The 26,909-nt window shown below is 34.6% G+C and overlaps 1 protein-coding gene across 2 annotated transcripts in view; it reads right to left on the bottom strand.

Moving 5' to 3' along the window:
• SNX7 (sorting nexin 7) overlaps window positions 1–26,909 on the bottom strand; it is a 106,812-nt gene that overhangs the window by 51,763 nt on the left and 28,140 nt on the right. Inside the window, exons 3-8 of one of the 2 annotated variants that reach the window (XM_023231043.1) lie at window positions 22,176–22,286; window positions 21,667–21,831; window positions 18,220–18,418; window positions 15,022–15,221; window positions 12,346–12,432; window positions 8,151–8,249 (exon numbers count right to left, since the gene is read on the bottom strand). In XM_023231043.1, coding sequence (XP_023086811.1) covers window positions 8,151–8,249; window positions 12,346–12,432; window positions 15,022–15,221; window positions 18,220–18,418; window positions 21,667–21,831; window positions 22,176–22,286 — 861 coding nt within the window. The remainder of the gene's footprint in view (window positions 1–8,150; window positions 8,250–12,345; window positions 12,433–15,021; window positions 15,222–18,219; window positions 18,419–21,666; window positions 21,832–22,175; window positions 22,287–26,909) is intronic. The other variant, XM_023231044.1, reaches the window with a different exon arrangement.

Below are 26,909 nucleotides of genomic sequence, written 5' to 3' on the forward strand. Positions count from 1 at the left end.
AAATTCTCTGAAAGTTGAATGGCCATGTGATTGGGGCACTGACACCCCTCCCCCTCAAATTGACTATTGACTAAGCTTCACCAGAGAGAAAAGGCTTACTCTCTGAAGTCTACTAATTATACAACCATACCTCATTTTATTGTACTGCACTTTACCGTGTTTTGCAGATATTCCATTTTTTTTTTTTTTAACAAATTGAAGCTTAAGCCTACCAGCATCATTTTTCCAACATGTGCTTACTTCATGTGTCTGTGTCACATTTTGGTAATTCTTAGAATACTTCAAACTTTTTCATTATTATCATATCTGTGATGGTGATCTGTGATAAGTAGTCTTTGATGTTACCACTGTAATTTGGAAGGGGGGGAAATGTGTCCATATAAAGTAGTGAATCTAATCCATAAATGTGTATGTTCTGACTGTACCACTGACCATTCTCCTGTCTCTATTCCTCTCCTTCCTATTCCCTGAGAGACAATAATATTGAAATATGTCCAATTAATAACCCTACAATGGCTTTTATGTGTTTAAGTGAAAGAAAGAATTGAGCGTCTCTTACTTTAAATCACAAGCTAGAAATGATTAAACTGAGTGAGGAAGGCATTTCGAAAGCTGAGATTGGCTGCAAGCTAGGCCTCTTGCATAGAACAGTTAGACAAATTCTGAATGCAAAGAAAAAGTTCTTGGAAGAAATTAAAAATGCTATTCCAGTGAACATATGAATTATAAGAAAGCCAAAAAAAAAAAAAAAAAAAAAAAAGGCCTTATTGCTGATATGGAGAAGGTTTTAGTGGTCTGAATAGATGATCAAACCAGCCATAGCATTCCCTTAAGCCAAAGCCTAATCCAGAGCAATGCCCTAACTCTTCAATTTTATGAAGGCTGGAAGAGGTGAGGAAGCTGGAGAGGAAATGTTTGAAGCTAGAAGAGGTTGGTTCACTAGCTTTAAGGTTTAAGGAAAGAAGCTGTCTCCGTAACATAAAAACGCAAGATGAAGCAACAACTGCTGATGTAGAAGTTATAACAAGTTATCCAGAAGACCTAACTATGATCATTGACAAGGATGGCTACATTATAAACAACAGAGTTTCAACGTAGACAAGTTTTTTTTTTTTTTTCCCGAGACAGACTTTCGCTCTTGTTGCCCAGACTGGAGTGCAATGGCACTATCTCAGCTCACTGCTACCTCTACCTCCTAGGTTTAAGCAATTCTCCTGCCTTAGCCTCCCAGGTAGCTGGCATTACAGGCATGCACCACTATGTCTGGCTAATTTTTTATTTGTAGTACAGATGGGGTTTCTCCATGTTGGTCAGGCTCGTCTCGAACTCCCAACCTCAAGTGATGCGCCCGCCTCGGGCCTCCCAAAGTGCTAGGATTACAGGTGTGAGCCACTGTGCCCAGCCAACAAAAGTTTTATATTGGAAGAAGATGCTATCTAAGACTTTCATAGCGAGAGAGGAAAAGTCAATACCTAGCTTCAAAGGACAGCCTGACTCTCATTAGAAGCTAATGTAGTTGGTGATTTTAAGTTGAAGCCAATGCCCACTTACCATTCTGATAATCCTAGGGCCCTTAATAATTACTCTAAATCTACTCTGCCTGTGCTCTATACCTGAAATAACAAAGCCTGGATGATAGTGTTATCTGTTAATAGTACAGTTTACTGAATATTTTAAGCCCACTCTTGAGATCTACTGCTCAGGAAAAAAGATTCCTTTCAAAATATTACTGTTTATTGACAATGTACTTGGTGACCGAAGAACTCTGATGGAAATGTACAAGGGAATTATCACTGCCTTCATACCAGCTAATGTTAACTTCCATAGTCCATGGGTCAATGAATCATTTGGACTTTAGAGTCTTATTATTTAAGAAATACATTTTGTAAGGCTGTAGCTACATTAGATAGTGATTCCCCTGATGGAACTGAGTAAACTGAACATCTTCTGGAAAGAATATGCCATTCTAGATTCCATGAATAATATTTGTGATTCATGGGAACAGATCAAAATATTAACATTTATAGGAATTTGGAAGAAGTTGATTCTAACTCTTAAAGATGACTTTGAGCAAAGGGTTCAAGAATTCAGTGGAGGAAGTAACTACAGGTGTGGCAGAAATAGTAGAGAACTGTAATTAGAAGTAGAGCCTGAAGAGATGACTGAATTGCTACAATTTCATGATAGAATTCGAACAGATGAGAAGTTGCTTCTTATGGATGAGTAAAGGAAGTGATTTCTTGAGGCGGGATCTACTCCTGGTGAAGATGCTGTGAGTATTCTTAAGATGACAATAAAGAATTCAGAATATTATGTAAACTTTGATACAGCAGTGGCAAGTTTTGAAAGGACTGGCTCCAATTTCAAAAAGAGTTCTACTGTGGGTAAAATGCTATCAAACAACATCACATGCTACGGGGAATTCACTGTGAAAGGAAAATCAATATATGCAGCAAAATTCCTCGTTCTCATATTTTAAGAAATTGCCATAGCCACCCAAATCTTCATCCACCACCACACCACCATGTAATCAGTCAGCAGCCAACAACATAGAGGCAAGACGCTCCACCAGCAAAAAGATTACAGCTCTCTGAAGGCTCATATGACCATTAGCATTTTTAACAATGACATAATTTTAACTAAGTTATGAACATTTTTTACACATAATGCTATTCCACATTTAATAGACTACAGTATAGTGCAAACATAACTTTTATATCCACTGGGAAACCAAAAATTTCTTGTGTCTTGCTTTATTGTGGCAGTCTGAAACTGAACACAATTATCTCCAAGCTATGCCTGTAATAAATCAAAATGCATTTAATTTAATGATATTCAAATGTGCTAGAGGAAAACTACTGGTTCTCTATTTTGTGGAAATACAATTTTTGATTTGTAGTACTAAATTATTTATACTTTAGGCCAGGCCTGTAATCCCAGCACTTTGGGAGGTCAAGGCAGGTGGATCACTTGAGGTCAGGAGTTTGAGATTCCACCTAGCCAACACAGCAAAACCCTATCTCTACTAAAAATACAAAAATCAGCTGGGCCTGGTGGCACATGCCTGTAATCCCCACTACTTGGGAGGCTGAGGTAGGAGAATCGCTTGAACCTGGGAGACGGAGGATGCAGTGAGCCAAGATCATACCACTGCCCTCCAGCCTGGATGACAGATTATTATTATTATTATTATTCATACTTAAATGTTTTATAATAACAATTATTATTATTATTTATACTTTAAATGTTTTATAAAACCATGATGTATTATCTAATATTTTACATATTCATATTATAACTTAACAAAATTTTTACTAACACAAGTCCTAGATTTATAAATGCTAATTCATCTTCAAAAAACATTCTTTAAGCACAATTTCTGCATGTCAATGGATAAAGAATAATTAATGTCTGATTAAGGTCACAAGTTAAATAAAAGTGAATCAAAGCCCTCTCCTGGCTTCTAATTCCCAGTGGGTTACTGCTCTAAGCATTATGAAATATTTATTACGTGCCCAGGCAGGGCCAGGAGTGAAGAGATATATAAGACAGATCCTTAGGACATATTTCTTATTAACAAAAAGTCTAAATTAAGAAGTAATCGAATCTGTTTTGAGTTTCTATATAGGAAAGCTATTTAAACTTTCTATCTATGGCAGGCAAACCCCATAAAACACACCACAAATCCAAAGGACACCGTAAGCAGAATTTTTTAAAACCCTGAGAAGAAATGACTGGAATTTTAAACTACCCCTTTTACTTGTCCATCTGTTACTTTTTCTGTTGCAGTTAAGGCAACAGAAAAAAAAAATCTTCCTAGAGAAAGACACAGAGCTTAGTCTTTCTTTAGAAATTATCTGCAACACTGTTACACTGCCTCTCTTTCTCCACAGTCTTTGTCTTCTTCCTTCTTCTCCCCTTTCACCCTCACCCACCGCAAACATACACAGGCCTATTCATCAAGACTGTACATTTATATGTTCTACTTTCAAATTAGCAACCCTTAATATGCAGTTACTTCCCTAAGCAAATTTCACTGGTAAAATTTTGAAAATAGTACTGTATTTTTCACCTCACCCTCTAATATCTCTTGACGAGTTTTCTGGGTAACGGTTACATGAGTCATTCAGTGTTCAGGTTTGTGTTCATGATAGACATGCTGCTGTTGATGAATTTCAAAAGAAATGACTAAAAACACACTTGGGCAGGGTGGTCAAAATATGTTGTAAGAAATGTGTGGTCTCTAAAATGATTTGGAACACTTTACCTCTAGTTCTTATTAATTTGTTTCTAATTTATTCCTTATTAGATTCCATATTCCATATAAGAGAGCTTCCACAATTGTACTCTACAAGTTTAAAGACAGAAAATAAAGACATTGGTGCAATGAGAACGTGAGGGTAAGGAAAAAAACAAGGTAAAGTTAAGGGTGAGAGTTTGACACACACAAGACACACTTGCCAGACAGAAGTGGATCAGAATTGGGGCTCTCAATAGTTCAGTAACTAATGTAAAAAGTGAAATAAATGAGATAAGATCAGGTATAAAACCCAAGATGTGTATAAGCTGAAAACACACTAGCTACTCAGGAAAAATGCAACCGTATTGCTGGTGCTGTAAACAAAAGCTTTCTCATGCAGTCTCATAAAAGAAAAATATAAAATAGTCAGTGCTGTTGATGTTTATCATAAATAGATTTATGGTTCTCCTTAAAATGTCCTTCTGATACATCAATGGTACAACATCGAGTGTGTTGAGTTAAAATAATTCCATAGGAGTCCAAAGGACAACCTCTGAATAGTCTGTATGAATTCAGATACAATTTAAAGTATCTACGCAACTGCCTAGAGCAACCAGGTAGGGCAAGTGGGAGTGGTCACTACACAGCTAAAGCTAATTGCTGCCTCGTTTTTTCTTTTTTCTTATTTTAACACTGTGGAAGTCTCACAAGCAGCACTGCAGTTAACACTTTCCAAACTTTGATCTAGAAGAATGAAACTAATATATACTTCAAAGAAAGTTCCTTTAACATTGTTTATAGAAATATTTACAATCTAATCCTGGTTAGGCACTGGGCTAAGGTTTCAATATGCTCATTTAACAACACTTTACGGAAGGTATTACCCACATCTCTCACAGTTGAGGAAACTAAAGTATGGAGAATGTTAAGTAACTTGGCCCAGAACTACAAAGGCAGTAAGTGGCCTCTGCCACAAAATGCTGTGCTTTAAATTATACACAACTCTGCAACTGGGATTAAGACCTTATATTAAATTCTTGACAGAGACTGCTTTGTTGTGAAGTGCCAGGGGCACAAAAACAAATGACAGAGAGAAAAATCCAGTATGGTAAAATTCCAACCAGAGATCTCAGGCTCAACAAACTCTCATTCATAAGACAGATATGGTGATTTTTGCAATTTAATCAAATATTCACTACTATCCTTTACAAGTTTAGGAGAACACAGTTTTGCTTATGTACCTACCACTCAAGCCAATGAAGCCCTGAATGAGAGGGCTGCCTGAGAAGACATAGAGGGAGAGGAATTCTAGGCACTCCTTTGTACTTTCTTCTGGGAGAAGCTGGCTGCTGAGGGCCTCCTTGATTACGGTATCACTCAAGCACCATTCCAAATTCCCAGCCAGCTGTATGTGTGCAAATCCATCCACTACCCTGCTGCACTGTCTGTGGCCAATATTTATTAGTGTTCTACCCAGAATCCATCCTCTACTCTCCACATTACCTTCTGTAAAGGCCAAAGTTTTTTTCAGGTATCTGTAACAGGGTGTGTATTGTAGCTGGTAAGTAAACTCTGATGGTCACATTCGCACTCCATGTGACTGGTTTGATCCTGAGTTTTCACAATTCTGACCAATAAGTTTTGAGGAAATGTCAGCCAGGTGCCTTTTAGGATAAACTGATAAAAGGAAATATGCAAGAAAAAAAGCCTCTTCTCATCCCACTGGACATTGTCATGTTCTTTACTGCTGTGTATGCATGTGTGGATGCATGTGTATCTGTGCGTGAAAGACACAACTGCAAACAGACAAAAAGAAGCAGAGTAGAAAATAGGTTATGTTAGGAAATGAGGCATATAGAAAGGAATAATTTGTAAAAAGTTCAGGAGAGAAGTGAGCCAGAAAATACTTAAGAAAAGGAAGAAGCAACCTTCACCCCGATCACAAGAAAGGCTTGCTATGCCAAACTTATTTCTTTAAAGCTTCCTAGAATTAGAGAGAAGGCAATCTTGCTCTGTGCAGCATTTAGTACACTACCAAGATCATGTGAAAATTAATAACCTCTATTTAAGGATGAGAGTAAAACACCAGCCAAAAATAGCATGTCATACTGAATAAGGACCAGCTTGAATAATCTGGTATATGTTTGTATCTACTGAATGTGGCTGTGTAAAATTCCAGACTATGATGATCTTATGAAAATGTATTTCTTTGCTCACATAAATATACTGCTAAACAGCTATGGCATTATATCTAGATCCAACTTTCCAATTCTATGCACATATTGCTAAATGTCAAATGTATTCATATTCATTTATATTTGAATGCTGCTTTGAGTGAAAAACTATAAATCATCCATTCAGAAATAAAAATAAAATAGATATGCAGTATTATTTAGCAGCACAGATGAACCTTATTTATTTTACAGTTAAGCAGTGAAGTGAATAAGCATTTTCAAACAGAAGCTCTGACTCTGAAAACTTATAACAAAATGGCAAAACCCACAAGTTTCTCCAAACATCTGAGTTTCCTCATAATCTCAGTCATTATTATACCTTTATCATCCCAGTCAAAAATTATGACTTTCACAGGACACTATTACATTGAATATCTTCTTTATTGGAGCACATAATGCAACTCAATTACTCTTGAAATATTATAATCATATATAAAATTGTTTTTTGAAATGCCTCATAATTGGAGAAATTGTTTAAAAAGTTGGATGACCCTAATCAGATCTGTTTAGTTAATCTTACTGGTGCAATGATCTATCACCAGACAAAGCTGCATCAAATTCTTTTCCTTCTCCTCATCAGCCAAAACTTCTGATTCTTCCATTAATATTAATCTCTTAATGCTGAAATATGCCAAGGCTCTGACTGGACTTCTTTCTTCTCTCTTTTCTCACACTTCAAAGACCTTGACAAATCTCATAGCTTTAATACCATCTATTTGCTAATAACTTCCAAATATGTATCTTCAGCTGAACCTATGAATTTTTACATGTAACTCCGTACCCAATAGCTCCACTGGGTGACTTAATAGGCAAATCAACTTTACCTTTCCAAATGTGAGAAACTTATCTTCCCCATTAAACCTGTTGTTTCCAAAGTCTCCTCATCTCAATTAATGCCAACTATTACCTTCCACTTGCTCCGTCTAAAACCTCAGAATCATCCTTGCCTCTCCTTATTGGCTTACAATCCACAGCCCACCAAATAGCAAATGCTCTTCCTATGAAATATACTCAGCTTCTGACCCTTTAACATCACTTCTGCTCTGGTCCAAGCTATTATGTCTCACTGGGAATATTTTAAGAGCTACTCTCCAGCTCTGGCTTTCTTCCACCCCATGCACATACCACATGTACATCATCTTGTGCTTTCTCCAAGCACAACAATCATTTTATAACTTAAATATGATTATGTTACTCCTTTGTTCAACTATTTTCCTCTCTCACTGAGATATATAAACCTTATAAGCTCTATATGGTCTAACCCCTGGTTTCTTCTCTGACTTCATTTCCCACAACTCTTCTACTTGCTCACTCCATTTCTGCAACACTGGCCTTCTTGCTTTTTCTGGAATGTACAAGCATACTTTCATTGTGCATGTACTGTCCCCTCTGCCTGAAAGGCTCTTCCCACAGGTATACATATTATTCACACATTACCTCCTTGGTGAATATTTTACTGACACCTAATTCTAAATTGCACTGCTCCTCAACAATCTGTCTCCACACTTACCACTATACGACAATATATTACACATTTTAATTATTTACTCTTTTTTTTTTAACCCACTAGAACATAAGCCTCATGAGGACCTGGTTTCTTTCCCCAGTGCTGGGAACAGTGACGTTCACATGGTAAATAATTAACTTTGCTGAAAAGTTTTGTTGAATACCTCTACCTTAAATATCATCTTATAAATATGTAAAGTTGCACATCTCCAAATTTCTTCTTCACTTCTTATTCTGTAGCTCAGTGTAGAGAGCCACGATCTGTCCTGCTGCAAGTTAGAAATGTTAGTTATTAATAACTTGAAACATTGGCTGCCCTTCATTATTTAAGTGATGTGGCTTCTATCTTCTGCCTACCTCTTTCTCATATTAACTCTTCTCTGCAACTCCACTGCCACCTCTTCAATTCAGGTTCCCACTGGATCCATACTGAGCAAAGGATAAAGTACATATTCCTCAACCTGACAGATAAGGCCTCCTTTTTACCTGACTATAGTCCACCTTTAAGTCACATCCCCTCTTCCTCACTGTACCCTCCCCTCCACACACCAATCTGGTTTAATCAAGTTAGCATGCTTTTTGAGCTTCTAAAGCTTTTCATAATATCCATTCTACCTGAAATATTCCTTGTGCTTTACAATGAATAACTCCATAGCCATTTTTTAAGGACCAATCTCAAGTGTTACCTCTATACTGTCATTAAAATGACAACAGCTAACAACTACTGAGTGCTTACTATGCTCCAATGTATTTGCATTATATAATTTAATCCTTAAACAAGCCTATTAGAAAGGTACAAATAATGTCCTCAACCTATACATGATAAAATGAGGCTAAAAGAATTTAGAAAACTTGTCCTGGGTCACAAAATTTAATAAACAGGTGATAAACAGGTGAGCTAGGATTTGATCTTTGATTTATCCAATTCCAAAGCTTAGACAACAAAACTCTACATGAACCGCCGAACTGACCTTCAAATGAATATTCCGAATGTCTTTACTGACTTAGGTAATCTTGAAACCATTAATTTTATGGCTGTGAGATAAGAACTACAAACCACAAACTCTGAGAAGGAGCCACTTTGCAACTAACCATGTAATGTATCAAGGACTCTCTGTCAGATATTATTTTAGTTTGCAGAAAAACACATACCTTTTGTGGGTATATCTGTGTGATAAGAAAAAGTAACTGTAATGCCATTATTGTTCATTTATAGCAAATGCAGGATTACAGGCAAGGTAAAAAGACCAGAACCCTTGTATTTGCATGCCACAAAACCCACACGAAGGTCACCTGATACAGTCAAATGTCCTCTGGAATGTTATATAACTGCAATCTTTCTATCCAATAACTATAACTCCTTTAACCTTTGAGTTTCTTACTAGAGCTTCATTTCACTGACCTTTTTATTATCAGTTGCTTTGCTGGGTTTGCACATAGCATCCCACCCAAAGGTGACTTTGATGGAGTCTCTGAAGGCTGCCCCAATGTCTCCATAGAAATGGCCCCAGGGTTGTCTCCAAAATGGCCCTGTCTGAGTTGCCATGGTAAACAACCAGGCAGATTGCTATATTCAGTTCTCTGCCAGGGTCGCCATGGTGACTGCAAAGGACGGCTCCTTAGAAGGACCTCACAAGGGCACGTTGCCATGGTGACCCTATCCTGCATATTTCTAAGCAACTTCCTTTCAGTCTTTCTGTGACCAATCAAGGCCGGTTCATTTTTAGAGTAACTCTGGTAGATTCTTCCCGAAGATACCATCATAAGACATAGGGATTTGAAAAGTGAGAAGGCCTATAAACAAATTAATTATTTGAAAATATAAACAGTTCCATTCACAAATCATTAAATCAGTCCGCATAAATTTTAGGAAAAATTTGTTTTGATGATAAACAAAAAAATACCTGCAATGTCTCTGTTAAATGTGTCTGTTTTGAAACTTAATCAACTGAAAGTATCTTACAGAATATAATGCAGATAATTAAAGTTTCAAATTTTTCCAGTCTTACAATGTAGCAGCTACATGGGTATTAAACACTTTATAGTAGACATGACATACACACTCAAGTGAAATCATAAATATATACTGATGATTAAGTTATAATAAAATATCAAAAATATTCTTATACAGCAAAAGACAAAATATTTGCAAGCCCAGTGGAAAAATAAATGTGTGTGTGTGTGTTTTTTTTTTTTTTAACTGAGTTGGGAAATCCCAGCCATATTTGGACCCAAGCTATTTTCTTCCTTGTGCTTTTGTGGTTGGAACAATCCCAACTAATCTTCCTTTCATTTTAAAACACGAATATAGGCCATTCTTAACATATGCTTGGTTTTTCAGCCATGCTATTATTCTCCTGAAACTTTAAAATATTCTACTGTTCCTAGTATTTCATCAAGAGCAAAATTTTGTCTAACCACTAACTTCAATATCCTTAGTTACTTAACACCTAAAAACAAATTCTAAAATTCAGAATGCAATTACAACTTTTATACACATGTACAGTCTTTCAGTAAATTCTAGTTGACTCTTAACCTCTCTCTATATATAGTTAAGAAATATATGTATATATGTACATATATGTATTATATATATACACATATGTGTATATATATGTTTAACTATATATATTGAGAGCGTTAGGAGTCTATTGTTTCTTATTAAATGGAAAAGGTTAATCTGGGGTTCTGTCTAAATCATAAAGATGATTTTTCCTTTGAGCACTATCTCCTCTAGTTCTACATTTTCTGTTATTCTCTCTCACAGATTCCTTTCTCCTACTCTGTCCACAGCAGCCCACCACTCCCCACTCACATTCCACTGGAGAGAATAGAATTTCAGTTAATATACATAGTCAAGAAATGTGAGAATAATTCATAGTATAATAATTCTCAGTTGCATACAGACATGCAAGTTAGACTTCGTAGACACAAGGACCCTTTGTATTTGTACTCATCTTTTACTGGTTTTCACAATATTAATTAATGAAATAATTGCACAGTCTGATTTTGTAGAGACTTCATGCTTCAAGCCTTCAATATGCTTGCACAAGTCAGAGTAGTCACTATGGTTTCCACTCATTCCTTCACTACATATTTATTGAGTGACTACGATGTGCCAGGCAGTGCACAAGGGTCTGGGAACACTCCAGTGAACACACGAAAAAAAAAAAAAATCGGCCCTTAAGGTGTTTCAGTTATGGAAAGGGAGAGAGAAAAATACATAAAGAAAACTAATTAGGAAGTCATATGTTAGGAAGTGATTAAAGTTAGGGAGACTATTAAAGCAGGGAGGGGGGATGCAGAGTCCTTGGCCAGGTCAGGGCTGAGGAGGCTGCAACAGTACAGATTTACAGGGACGTTTCAAGGACTCCCCAACTCACCTGACATAAGGACACTCAATATTGTATTCAATAACAACCTAAATCCTTAAATGTAAAGGAAAATTTAAAAAATATTTCATAATGCACACAGTAGAAGTTCATTAGATTAAAAGTCCACTTTTCCCACTTCTATACCTGCTTTTTGACAGGCAGCACTGTCTGAGGCAGACAAGAGATGCCATCACCTCCAATCCTATTCTGCATTTCAAGACCTATATATAAACTTAGGCAAATTACTCTACCTTTCAAGTGTCTTCTCACTTTTAAAATGAGAATAATTATTCCAACCTGACAGTATTACTCTGAAAATGCAAAGATACTAAAATATAAATATAAAACTACCATGGGTAAAATAATCTATATCTAGAATTTGCTTTAGAATACTTCAGTAAAAATTTAAACATGAGGAGAGACAATAAAAAATGTTGAGCAAAATGTTGAGAATTAATGAAGCCCAGTTATGAATATATGAGAGCTCATATTATTAGATCTCATTTTGTTTGAAAATTTCCACAATAAAATATCTTAAAGTAAAGATTAAACTTGCAAGCACAAACATATTCACTTCCACAAAGAGTTTAACAATACTCAGAAAAAAAGTATAGAGGAACATTAATGTATTTTATATAAAAATCTCAAAAAACTAGAAAAAAGTAGATTTATTTATTGAGTACTTACTAGCCTGGAATAATGCTAGCATTGCCTTTCATACTTTCTTCCAATACATTATCTCCTTTTTAAAAAATTATACTTTCCTAATAGTATGAGATGAGACATAAGTCAGAAAGGCAGAAAACCATCATTGTTAAGCTTGCAGACTCACATGGTATCCAATGTATAACAGATTTTAGGAAAAAATTTTACTATAATTTGCTGAATGCATAGAAACAATCATGTAAGAAACAATTATGTAAGGACATTGCTAATAAAAATTTTAGACAATGAATTCTATACGATTGTATCAAGAAACTTAAAAACTTACCAGATCAGTATCTATCTTTTTATAGGTCAAAGCTTCAACTTTGGAATCCAGTTCTGCTTGTATTTGGTCTCTTCTTTTCATAACACCCTTTACATTAAAACACACAGATAAAATAGGATGCACTTAGTTTTAATAATCTTTCCTATAGTAAAAATATATATTTCAGAAAATAAATAGCATCTCTTCCTCAAGCCATCAGTCATTTGGGGATATAATACATTTTAAAAGTTTTTTTTTTAATCTCTAAAAACTAAATTGAAAGCAAGTATTTAAGAGGGTTTTTTCCTATAAATGTTTCAATTAGTTTTCCTAATGCATATTTTACCCATTTAAGCATTGTATATATGCACTATATTTGATGGAATACTCTAGGCCTGTACAATTCTTCAAAAATAGTAAAGAGCAAAACAAACAAAAAATAGTAGAAGCACTGGAAATATATACTACAGCATACACTAGTTGCAGGTGGGATGTCACACGGACCATAATCTGGAAATATCTACACTCTGTGGCAACCTTCTTACCTGACTCCAAAGGGATAGATAATCAAACAAGAAATTATGCTGGGAAATCAGAAAACTGAATTATGCATTCATATCCTAAGCATTTTATTTTTGCTCAAAATATAAACTATTCATTAGTTAGCCAAGCTTTTGATGAGAAATCATAGCCTCTTCTTTGACTGATGGGAGTTTTATCTTTTTTTTTTGATTTCATGTTTCAGAGTTTTTAAACTTAAAGCACCCATGTGAAGAAATTTAAGCGCAGAATTCATCTACATCTTTCATTTTTGCTGAATTTTTACAATGTCTTTAAGTGATTCACATTTCTTCCGCGACATGTAACTTAGACTTGAGCCCAGGAGTTCGAGGCTGTAATGAGCTATGATCATGCCTCTGCACTCCAGTCTGTGAAACAGAGCCTGTTAAACAGACGTTAAACAGGTTAAACAGCCTGTTAAACAGACGTCTCTTTTAAAAAAAAAACAAAACAAAAAAAAACACACACACACAAAGGAAACTAACATTTTTCCTAGTTGCAAAGAAGTCCATAGAAAACTCAACTAATATCATAAATTCCTTTATATTTACTTCAATGTTTAATTGCCATTAATGTCAAGAAAGCCCTCCTTTCTTTGACCCAAATGACTCACTCTCTAACTCAGTCCTATTTATTTAAGGTCTGTTTCAAAAAAGATGAAGTACTGGTTTTCATATGCACAAATACATTTTAAGTAAAAGGTTGCTTCAGAGGACAACTGGTGAAAATTACATGAAATTAATCATTTTTATGGGAGGATTATTTTTCATTATTTTAGCTCAAATTGAAGAGAATGTTCCAATATCAAACAGGACAAGAAATGCAATATAAGTACTATTTATTATACCCTAGGAGTCTAAAAATTAATTCAATCAAACGAGGACCTATAAAATAATTCTATTACAATTTTTCCATACCCTTAACAATGTAATACTTCAATTACATAATTTCCATCTTGATATGATATAAGAGAAAACACTAATTAATGGAGCAGAACATACAAATCAGATCTTCTTGAAGATTTACACAAGGGGGTGACCAATAATGAGGTGAAACCAAAGGATGTAGCCAAGGAAATGGATAGAGAGAGGCAAGAGAATCATCAACAGTGAAACATCGAAGGCCTTTGGGAAGCAAGAAGCTTTGTTTACAGGAGGACTCCAATAAAGTTAAGCACAGCCAAAGCCTGAAATGTCCGTGCAATATTTAATGACTCTGTCACAGGAAACCTAAACATGATCGACAAGAGAGAGGCAGATCTCATGCTGAATGACGGAGTGAGCTTTTCAGACCAAAACAAGGAAAAGTTTTTTAAAAAGAAAAAAATTGAAAGAAATTCCTAGAAATCAAGGGTACATGTCCAAAGAAACCATGGTTCCAATTATAAAGAATAGAAAAAAAGAGCTATATCTGAATGCAAGCTGACTCCTTCCCTCATCACCACCCTAAAACACCAGAGACCTGAGGGTGCCAATTTGCTTGTGCAAAGTATTGTAGGCACAGAAAAATACTGGATGAAAAACATTAGCTTTGCAGATAGCATTGCTAAATTCCAAATATCTGGAAACCTTAACTTGAACTGAGGAAGTAAAATGCAAAACTTTGATACAAGAGGAATAAAAGCCTTTTCAAGTAGTGAAAGAAAAACATTTTAACTTGAAAGATTTCTTTTAAAAGCAACCAGAAGGCAGAACATCAAGATCCGACTCAAGTACTTTCTACATAATGGTACTAAATATATTGCTAAATCAAATGTACCTAGAAGCAGGAGAGCAGTTCTTTCATGAAAAGAAATCCCCAAAGCACTAAAAAATTTTAAAGTAAAATTTCAAAAGGTTTGGAAAAACTAATCATATTCCCTACGTAAATTTTGATTGAGGATGCTTCCTGTCTATGTATAATCTGATAAATTGTTGGTGTTGCTATTGAGTATTGAGTATTCCTGCTTTTTAACAAAGGATTCTTTCCTTCATCTATTCAGGCACACAGTGAACAAATTATTTATTGAACATCTACATGCAAACAACCTGCTAGGACAAAAAGATAGTAGTTTTAAAGAAAAGAAATATAGTCGCCTTTACAGAGCTTATAATCAGGTTAAGGGACGGAGGTAAAATTCGAATTAGGTGTTCTTACCATTAACATTTCACTATAAAGCACATACTCATGTACAACAGGAAGCAGGGCCTCTGAGAGTCCAGACATCCGCTTTTCAGTGGCCTTACAGCATCTGTCAATGCAGCTGGCAACATCCTTTAGAGTATCAACCAGATCCTCTTCTGACGCTGACCACAGAATATGAATTGGGCCATATTCTTTCATTTCATCAAAATATTCTTTAAAAAGAAGACTTAATAAGCTCTTCAATATACCAAAGTTTTCAAAGTACTTGTATCTCAGTAAGAAAGGGCCTTATTTCTCTTACAGTGCACATATTCTTACACAAGAACATAAGAAAATGGATATCATCCTTCATTAAATCAACCGGCCATCAGTTTGCCCAGGTCAGTCTTTGAATGACTACTGTCCAAGTGTAATCAATAACAACATTCCTTTTCATTGTCAAAAATGTCGTGGCTTGAAAAATAAATTATATGACCATCAAATCTATTATAGACTTCTGCGTATCACACAACTGTATTGGAGTGCCTCACAGGCAACACGCCCTGAAAAAAAACTTATCATCTTCTTTCTCCCCTTCTTCTGACTATATATTCTACTTAGTGGTAACTACTATCCATAAATCTAAGCAAAAAATTTGGAGGTTATCCTAGAAACATACTTACACAGAGCCAGTCAATCACCAATTCCAAAATTTCTAGATCTTAAACTATCCATCTACCTACCTATGTACTTATCTTCACTTCCACCACCGTCGGCACCTCTAATCTGTACCGCTTCAAGGGTCTCCTAACTATTCTCCCTCGATTTTTGTCACAGTAGAGAAACACTGACTCTTTGTAGTTAAATTAGAATTAGTTAAATTAAACCTTTATCATTAGTCCTCACTGTCTGCTTCTCCAGGTCCAATGTGAAATTCTCTGCCAAAGATTTTAACTCAAGTCAATTTGCTTGTTCATTCATGAATATCCCATGATTTCTCTTTACAAAAATATTTGCACATGTCCCTCTGCCTTGTCCTCCATTTCTATCACCTGACAAACTACTTCTAATCCTTTAAATTTCAGTTCAAATAAATCTCTGATTCTGTTCCAAAGGATTCATAGATGCTTTGGCCCTCAATGAGCCCATCATACCTATCATAATTTTATACTTCTATTAAAGCATTATCCCACTGTATTATCGATGTCTTATAACTCAAATGCTCTTGGCCACATACTCCTTAAAACAGGGACTGAGTCTTATTATTTTGCTATCTCAAACCCTTATGTGTAATGAGTTCAATAAATATTTCCATATCAATGAAAGAATGCATACACGAGTAACCAAAGACCATTCAGTGTTTGATACGCTATATATTCAAAAATTTGGATTTCATTTTAAAATGTGAATATCTTTACAACTTAACATTTTTACTTTCACACTTAATTTTCAGTAATGTATAGCTTTTTGTGTAGAAAATGTATAAGCAGTGAGCATTTTTTGTTCACTATCCATATAAATACAATTAAATTATCTATATTCAACCATCTTACAACTCATTAGGATTTGCTGATATCTGTCATATTTCTCTAAACTATTAAACTATTAAAACTTTAAAAGTTTGTATTAAATAAAAAGTTTAAAAATATGAAATTTAAAAACAATGGAGATACTAGTTGTTACCTAATGAACATTTAATCACCTCTATAGTCCTTCCAAACTCCACCTTCCTGATCCTAGGCCTGTCTTTATGGTAAATAATGACCATGCTGAACTAATTTCTAGAAAAGAAAATTTTCCACTTTCTTCTCTCAATTGAGTCAATTGAGAAATCTCAAATTTCTCAATGTATGTCAATGTCTGTCATTAAACCTGAACAATATTTATGTTTATATGCAAAGCTGCCCTAAAATTCTAAACTGCGCTTACATACCATTCAAATCACATCTTTATGCAAGCATTTAGTTAGCTGCACTGTAATTCGTCTGTTAATATACATATTTCCCAACTAGACTGTGAACTTAACAGGTACCATCTTAATTACTCTTTGATACTCAGTGTTAGCTTATAAAACTCTTAACTACCAATAGTTTTCAGAGATCTCTTTGAATTGCCATACCACCTAACTATGCAGCCAGAATCTACTTAATAGAACTGGAATCACAGAACCTAGTTAAAATAATTCACCTCTTCAGGTTAAAAAAAAAAGACAAATAATAAATGTAAGGGCAAACCAGGAAGGTTTAAAACAAATTATTATACTATATTCAGTCACTACAGTAATCTCATCAGGTGTCAATGCATGAATAAAAAAGGTAGAAAAGGGGCAAAGTACATTCAGTTATAATTTTTTTCTGTATCTCTTTTTAAAACCAATCAATTCTGAATAAAGCACATTTTCCTACACTATTCCAAATCTTACATGTTCATTCATGTTTTTTTTCAACCATTGAACAAATTTTAATTGAGCGCTTATTATGATTAAACACTGTCCGAATACTAGAAATAAAATTATTTCCCAGCTTATCCTGATGGGCAGTACAGTTAAGTAGAAGTCAATTAACAAATAAGCCATCAACTTAGGGACTTTTGTTTGTCTTTATGTAGTTCCTCATCTTTAATAACAAATTATATTAGGAAATTATTTGCTGACTCAGTTATCTATTTTTTAATGTAGGTAAATGCAATTAGAAAATTAGTGAAAAAAATCACGTGATTAGAATTAGAAAAAATTCATCATAAATTCTGACTTATAAACTAAAAAAAAAAAAAAGAAAATAGGAAAAGAGGCAGATTTTCCAACACGTAAATCTCTCTGCCATACTTTGACAGTATAATACAGAATATCTGTTCCCTCCAGAAAAAAATAATTACCAGAAAATGTGAAAACCCCATTTCCTGAAACATCACTTCTTTGATTCTGAGCTCTGTGCCATGTTGAATACAAACTTTATAAAACTACATCCACAGTCTTAAACTCAGGGCTTACTTTACCACTATTATCTATGAATGGGAAGTAGAGCAGCTAGTGATTGATAGAAGTGAAAATGGAGACTGGCCATAACTACCTTTGAAATCATTTAGGAATCACAAATGTCCATAACATGGCTGGGAATAAGCCACACTTTGAAGCTGACATTCTAACTGAATGTTGTTATACTACACGAACAAATGTGAGGATTCATCAGAAACTGAACAACTTTGAAAACACATTTCAGTAATTCTACTTACCCCTTTCTTCCTTATAAATTCTCTGAGATATTTTATCTATCAAATTTATTTTCTGGCTAAACAGTTCAATAAAGTTATTCATTTCCATGAACTCCTCCGGGCGGTTTTTAACTCCTCTCATTGAGGATGCAACAGCTCTGACTGTTTGCCCCATCCTGCTTAGCAATCCAGGACCTTGCTTCTTGTGAGAAGAGAGTTCCTAGGAACAAAAAACAAAGTATTTCTAGTGAAACACGTCTCAATATTCCGAGACTCAATACAAAAAGAAACCTAATTAGGAGAATAAAATTAAGATAAAATGGTTTCATAGGCATCAATCTTTTTAATGTTAGTTTGAAGCAGATGAGCTTTATTAAGGTACAATGTCCCCTCTAAGTGGCAGCCTCCTCGATAATATTCCCTTTCACAGTACTCACATAAAACAGGTATACAGTCGTTCCTCAGACCATAAATCTTTAAAAGAACAGGGTTTAACAGACAGAAAAGTGCTCAGTGAGATACTAGAGAAGACAAGGATAATAGGACATACCATCTATATCTTATAACAGGAATTTAATGGAAAATGATTGAGATAAGATTTCTCAGGGCCTAAGTTATACTCTGAAAAATAAAATTGGAAAACTTCATTAATTCTTTAGATGTAATAGTAGCTAACATTTATTTAGAGCTTAATACATTCTGGGCACTATACTGACATTTTAATATATGTAATTTACCATAAACCTATGAGGTAGGTTTTATTATTTTCCCCATTTTAGAGAAGAAAATAGAGGCACAGGAAAGTAAAGTAACTTGCTCAAGATCCCAGAGCAATTAAGGGACAGAGCAAGAACTGGAATCCTGGAAGTCTGATTCCAGAGGCTTCATTATTAAGCACCAACTTGCTCTGCCCACTTAAAGTCATTAGGATAGTTTGTAAATAGATACTACCTGACTATAGCACTTCAACCAAATGAAGTGGGTAAACTGTGACACCGCCTTCACTGGCTGGTTGTCTGCAGAGAAAAATTTTAATAAGAAATGTAACTAGTTATTTCATTCTTAACCTAGGAGGAACAACTATAGACTTGAAAAACAGGTAGAAGAAATCCTATAAAAGAATATATTACACACAAACATATCCCTTGAGAAGTATGGCATAAGATAAAAGAACAAATAAAAACAAAAGAAAGGACAAGGGATTCTAATAATGGTTATGGCCCTTGTTGAAACACAAGCTTGGGATCAAATAAAATACTGCTGACTACCTAATCTACAGACAAAAATATATATTATTTACCCAAATATTAAATAACACATTGTCTATCTTCTTCCAGGTTTTTGTTCCTGAATATCTTACAGAAAATAATACATACAAAGTAAACTTGTTTATTTCCAATTCAGTGTGATTTTTTTTGTGCCAATAATAACAGATGCCATCCTTGACCAGGCAACACATCCATCCAAGAGTGCTACAGCCTCATTTGATAGAGTAAACATTATCAGAGACAGCTCACGTCACAACTGGCAAGCTGTTACTGAAACTGTTGACTGTAGAGAATATTTCTAACAGCTTCTAAGTTCTGAAATCAGGCCACATATTCATTTCACATAAGTCACAAAGGGCTTCCATAGAGCAGGACTATCTGTCAAGATTGAAATGAACCACTGTTTAGCTTCCACCACTGGCAACAACTGAGAGATATAAAACTCAACATTTGTCAGTAACTGTTTAATATTGACTCTTTGTCCTATCTGGTATCTTTCTTGCAGAGTTATAGCTTTATAGAATAAAAGAAAAAACAAGTAGAATGGATAAGATTTCTGTATTAGAAATTAGGCATTCCCCTACTTAGATAATTAAAGGAAAAGTAAGGAGATTATATTATCTGTCCATCCATCCATCCATCCATCCATCCATCCATCCATTCGTCTGTCTGTCCGTCCGTCCGTCCGTCCATCCATCCATCCATCCATCCATCCATCCATCCATCCATCCATTCATCCATCTCCATTCATCCATCTACCCATTTAATAAGGGGACTTTTATCCTAACTTAAAAAGCCCTGATCCATTATTACTCAAAATAAAGTAGACCCTTGAACAACACAGGTGTGACCTGAGCAGGTCCACACATGTGGACTTTTTTCAATGAATATATTGGAAAATTTTTTGGAGATTTGCGACAATTAAAAACAACTCACAAACCACATAGTCTAGAAATGTAGAAAAACCAGAGAGAAAGGTATGTCATGAATGCACAAAATATATGTAGATACTAGTCTATCATTTACTACCCTAAAATGTATATAAATCAATTATAAAAAGTTGACATTTATCAAAACGTATGCACGTATTTTGACTCACATGCCACCATTTACAGTTAAGAGAAACATAAACAAGCATAAAGATGCAGTATTAAATCAAAACCGATTAAAATTAACTACAGTACACACTGTACTACTGTACTATTTTTGTAGCCCTCCTGTTGCTATTTGTGGCTAGCTCAAGTGTTGCGAATATCCGCTTAAAACGCCATGTGACGCTGATCATCTCCGTGTGAGTAGTTCATCTCTCCAGTAAATTGGGTATAGCAGTTAAAAGTAATCTCTTGTGGTTCCCATGTATTTTTTTATTGTGTTTAGTGCAATACTATAAACCTGAAATAATACCATGGGACCCATATGAAGTGCCACTAGTGATGCTGGAAATGTTCCCAAGAAGCAGAGAAAAGTCATGGCATTACAAAAAAAGTTGAATTGCTTGCTAAGTACCATAGATTGAGGTCTGCCACTATCATTGCCCTCCATTTCAGACTGACAATTCATCTGGTAAACAGACAACATAAACTGATGGCATCAATAAATACAGTAGAATACTGTTAGTGTATTTTCTCTTCCTTAGGATTTTCTTAAATAACATTTTCTTTTCTCTAGGTTACTTTATTGCAAAAAATACAGTATATAATACACAAAAGATATAAATATGTGTTAACCAACTGTTTATGTTATAATTAAGGCTTTCAATCAACAGGAGGCTGCTAGTAAAGTTTCTGGGGAATTAAAAGTTACACATGGATTTTCAACTTCATAAGGGGTTGGCTTCCCTAACTGCCATGTTGTTCAAGGGTCAACTATAGTGTCAATAAAAGAAATATATTTATAGCTGTTCAGTATTTGCTATTTATGCAAGAAGCACCCTGACATTAAAACATTAAAGAGAGAGAGAGAAAGAGAGAGAGAGTGTGTGTGTATACATATATATGAAGATACAAGATTTCTGTAATATTTATATGTAGATTTGACAGAGGGTTATACCTGAAGGATAACTCTCCAGTGTTTCTGAAAAATTCCATCTCAATTCAAGTAAACCACTGCGTGACTTGCAAAGGTAAACAAGAGGAAGAAGACAATCTACTATAGATACAGACACCCAAAGATTATATGAGTATAAATAAAAATCATTTACCCAAGCTTGTGCAGTGAGAAAAATTTTGAAGTCTTCATTAAATGTTAAAGTTGGATGATCAGCAATTCGGTTCAAAAATTTATGTAAAGCCTTCCTGCGTGTCTCAATGAAGTCATCATTAAAGCGTTCCACCATTCCTTTTACTATAAACTTTTCTGGCAATGGCTAAGGCAAAAAAAATAAAAAAGGTATTCGAGTATTATTTGCCATAGGTTTATAAGGAATTTTATGCTTTCCCTTTCTGGAAGACTAGTTGAACATCTGATCATTTCTTAAAAAAATAATTTTTAAAAAATTCACAATGTTAGAACCAAAAATGAGAAATCATAACACACTATGAAGAGTTTTTTTTGAAAGTGTACATAGATTGAAACATTTAGAAATACATGTTATTCCTAAGATAAATGAATTACAGTGAATTTAAGGTCTGAAATTAGGTTTTAGGCATTCAAAAAGACTCACTAGAAAACTGGTAGCTATTCTATGAAAAAAAATTTTTGCAAACTTACTGGAATAATCAGAGTGGGGTGTGCTTCTTCCAGTTTCCCCTTCAACCAAAGGAAATCTTGATACCGTCTCCTAACTTCAAATTCACTGGAGTCAAATTCCCCACGAGATGTCTGAAGAAAGTAGGAGAAAATAACAGCACATCCAATATAAGATAGAAGATATTTGCCTAATGTTATTTTAGACACTGTGAAATAAATGGGTCTCTAAGAAAAATTAACAAATCCTAATTATTCAGTGTTTGTCAGCCTGTAATTTTTTTTTTTTTTTTTTTGTCATCTATTCATGTAGCAGATGAAACAAAGCAAACTTTCTGGTATTTCCAGAAAGAAAGCAAATATCATACTTAAATTTAAAATCCAAACTGAAAAATCTGTCTTACAACAACCATCTGCCTTCCACAAGATTTTAACTACTATTATCTTTGGCATGACTTTCTCGCTAACAAGCAAGTGTGTTCTGAATTTAGGTTTCAAATATATTTCTTTTCTCAAGATGATTAGAATTCAGAATTTGAGGAAAGTCCTATTTTTGCAATTTGGAAAATAACCTGAATGTAACTGAGAAAAACGTTTTCTTGGAATTTGCTCAAATGAATTGCTGTGCTAGGATTTGCTTTTGGTATATGAAAATTCTAACATTTTAGAGTGATTTTACCACTGTTTTAAAAGAAGTAATTAATAGACATTTGATGTGAAAAGAAAATCTTTCTGTCATTTCTCAAAGAATTTTATTTTGGGTTATATGCCTAAACTCCTAAAAATTAAGCAAATACATTAAAATATCTGTTCTCAACAAACCAAAAATCCATGCCAACACATATGACAAGAAGAACATGGGTACAATATCAACCTCATTTCTATTGCCTGAGTCCCAAGTCAAAGATAAAAATATGGGTTATCTAAAGCATACTCACCTCTCATAGGAAAACAGTCACTCACACCAATACCTTATTTAACTGAATTTTTGCATATTAAAAATTACATGCAGTAATATTTAGGTTGAGATTTTCCTGCAGAAGTAAACATGGAATAACACACTGCATATATATTTCACACTCACCAGAAATATCAATCACCCACACAGATGTACACAATTGTAAAATTAAACAGTACAAGTCATAAGATGCAATCTTTATTGTCATAAAATAAGGTCCATGAAAGCTATACTTTCCAAAGTTTATTCTCTTAAAACAAAAGTTCAGAATATCATACAACGTATCTTGGTACAACATTCCTTTTATAATAGGAAAAAGTGGGAGCAAATGAAATGCAGAAATCTGAGAAACTAAATGTTCACAAAACACTACAAAATCTTAACTATTACGCAACATGGTACATGAAATGGAAACGGTAAAAACAGGAAAACTAAATCAAGTACCAGCAGTTTAATAATAGAGGCTGGTTGGTGTGTGTATGTCCATATGCAAACAGACATGCATACACACATACACATGCAGTCAAAATTTGGTTTAGAGTAACTCATTAAAAAATATGACTGAGCACCTCCTTGTACCAGGTACATATGTACAGGTCCATTACCAATTTCTAAGACTATACATTGTCATAACGAACAATGAAGTACTCAAAAAAAAAAAAAACCAGCAGTTAAAATAAGATTGAGCTGTATATGTCTTCAAGAATATCCAACATTTTAAGTAAACATGAAACAATCTAGTATAAATTCCAGCAAGAAGATGTAAAATCAAGTCAAATAATTGGTTCAGTCTATCCTCATCACTCTATCACTGACTCAAAAGAATTCTCTAATGTAGTGCAATAGAAGAATAAAACAGAGGATAAGTGCAAGTAACGAAAATAATGTATTTCTTCCTATTGCAAGATTTCATTCTTCTCTTGAAGGGTTATAAGAGATACAAATGTAGGAATATGATGAGGAAAACAGTCATTATCAGCAGAGTTTGGAATAAGACTAATTTCCCTACAGCAAGGATTAGAATCATTGTCCCCTCTAAAGTGGACAAATTTGGTCATTATAAGATGCCTCAGTGGCTCACGCCTGGAATCCCAGCATTTTGGGAGGCCGAGGCGGGCAGATCACGAGGTCAGGAGTTCAAGACCAGCCTGACCAACATGGTGAAACCCCATCTCTACTAAAAGTACAAAAATTAGCCAGGTGTGGTGGTGTGCATCTGTAATCCCATCTACTCAGGAGGCTGAGACAGAAGAATCGCTTGAACCCAGGAGGCAGAGGTTGCAGTGAACCGAGATTATGCCACTGTACTGTACCCTGGGTGATAGAGCGAGATTCTGTCTTGAAAAAAGAAAAGAAAAAAAAAAGATGCACAAAAGCTTCCAAACTGTAGAAATAACTGGGTTTGATGACATATATCCAACTTAGAAATATCATGTATTGTATAAAGTACGTTTGGAGTACAAATAATGCTTCTAACATAGAATACAGTTTGCTATGGAAGCAACATTGTAAATGCATGCCAATTTTTCATGTTTGACCATAAAAGCTTGGGTACTTGAAGTTTAGTACTAATGAACTCGTGTGATCTCTACCCCCAAATACATTTATTCCAAAAATACCAACATTCGGTCAAGTGTGAACAGTTATTCTAAACCCAGAATTTAGAAAACTTTTTTTGAGGGAAAATGAAACCTAACAGTCAGTTCAGCCAATCAAGAATACAGCTTAACTCCTAACTGTACAATGACAGGCATTTATAGGTTTGTTTTCACAAAGAGGAAGTGGAAGGAAAGTACCTTGTTAAATCGCTTCATTCTCACTCTTATATGTACTGAGAGAACATACATCTCTAGATCTCCAAAAGAGAAAATACTTCTTTAGAACAGTCACTTAAAATATGCTAACCTAAACAATAAAGGATAATTTCCCATAAAAAGAACAGATGCCAGAAATGTGGTTTTCCTGATATAGTCATTTACAGTGGGATCATTCTTAAGTATTCCTAAATAGGTGATTGTCAGTTTACATGTGTGAATATTCATTTACCCTTATAATCCTTAGTGTCCATGAATATAAATATTTATAAAACTAAGATTTTTCCCAGGAAGGCCATCTTTCAACCTCCAAATTAGATGGTGTATCCCACGCTCATAATATCCAATATTTTTCCTTCAAAATATTTATAACTATAAAGAAATAACTTAGTATATGATATGGTTTGGCTGTGTCCCCTACCAAATCTCATCTTGAATTGTAAGAATCCCCATGCATCAAGGGCGGGGCCAGGTGAAGATAACTGAATCAAAGGGGCAGTTCCCCCATACTGTTCTCATGGTAGTGAATAAGTCTCATGATATCTGATGGTTTTATAAATGGGGGTTCCCCTGCACAAGCTCTCTCTTGCCTGCTGCCATGTAAGATGTGTCTTGCTTCCCCATTGCTTTCTGCCATGATTGTGAGCCCCCAGTTCCAGCCATGTGGAACTGTGAGTCAATTAAATGTTCCTCCTTTATAAATTATCCAGTACTGGGTATGTCTTTATTAGCAACATGAGAACAAACTAACACAGTACAAAATTAATTATTTCATATCATCATACACAAACGCCCCTTCCTCAAAGTGAAAACAGCAGGAAGGCAGAAAGTTCCTTTTGTCAGACCTACCCTGATCACTGATGTATTCTTAATATATAAGCACAATACTTGGGAGAAAAGGGGTACTCAATAAAATCTTTTGGAATAAATAAGTAAATGATAAGTGAATAAGAAAAGACTATCTGATAACATGATATACCTGTACTATTTATATATTTATATCTGTAATATATATTTCTATATATATAGATATAGTCTATATATTATGATATAGTAAAAATAATGAGAAGTAGAACAAAGGAAGTTAGTTTATAATAGTTAAACTGAAAGTTTACCATATCCATAGCAAAATGCACAAAAATATAACAGAAAAAATGTATACTATGAAAGTAAACTGTTTGGATTTAAATCTCAGCTCAGCTAATTACTATGCTGTGTAACCTTTAACAAGCCACTAAGCCTCAGTGTCCTCATGCATGAAATGGGGGTAAATCATAGTATCTATGTTTGAGGATTACCGTGAGCCTAAATGAGTTAACATGTAGCAACTGGTTAGAATATTACCTGGCACAAAGCAATCACACAGTAAATGTTTGCTAGTTTATACACTTTAATATTATTATTACTACTACTATTACTACTTCTATAAGACCAGTCCATTTGAAGTATGTTGTAAATAGGAAAACTCAGAAGAACAGTATGAATTAAATTAAACTCATAAGGTGACTTTAGAAAGAGTGTCTTTCTGAGAGATGCAAATGATGGAAAAATAATTCAGTTTCACAAATTATTTGCTAGAATGGATAATGACAATAGATAATTATAACAGTAGTAATAGGAGAAATTTGGCTCTCTTCTAGCAGTATGCCTGTATGAACATTCAATTTTCATAAAGACCTTATGAGGTTAGTACTGTTGTCCTATTTACAAACAAGAAAACTAATATAGAGAGGTTAAACTGTTCAAGTCACATAGCAAGGAAGGTGAGAAATCAAGATTCAACTCCATGTTGTCTTGCTCTGCCGCATCTTGATATAGCTAAGATAATTCCTTCACTCATTCATTAACAAAATAGATAGTTTACTTATTATGTCCTAAGATTTGTGTTTGGAATTACGGATAACTTAAAATATAGTTACCTTCCTTGAGAAACTCACAAACTCACTGAGAATAAATACAAATAAGTATCTATTCCCATACAGGTAG

Source organism: Piliocolobus tephrosceles, chromosome 1 (genome assembly GCF_002776525.5).
Source record: "Piliocolobus tephrosceles isolate RC106 chromosome 1, ASM277652v3, whole genome shotgun sequence".
NCBI lineage: Eukaryota > Metazoa > Chordata > Mammalia > Primates > Cercopithecidae > Piliocolobus > Piliocolobus tephrosceles.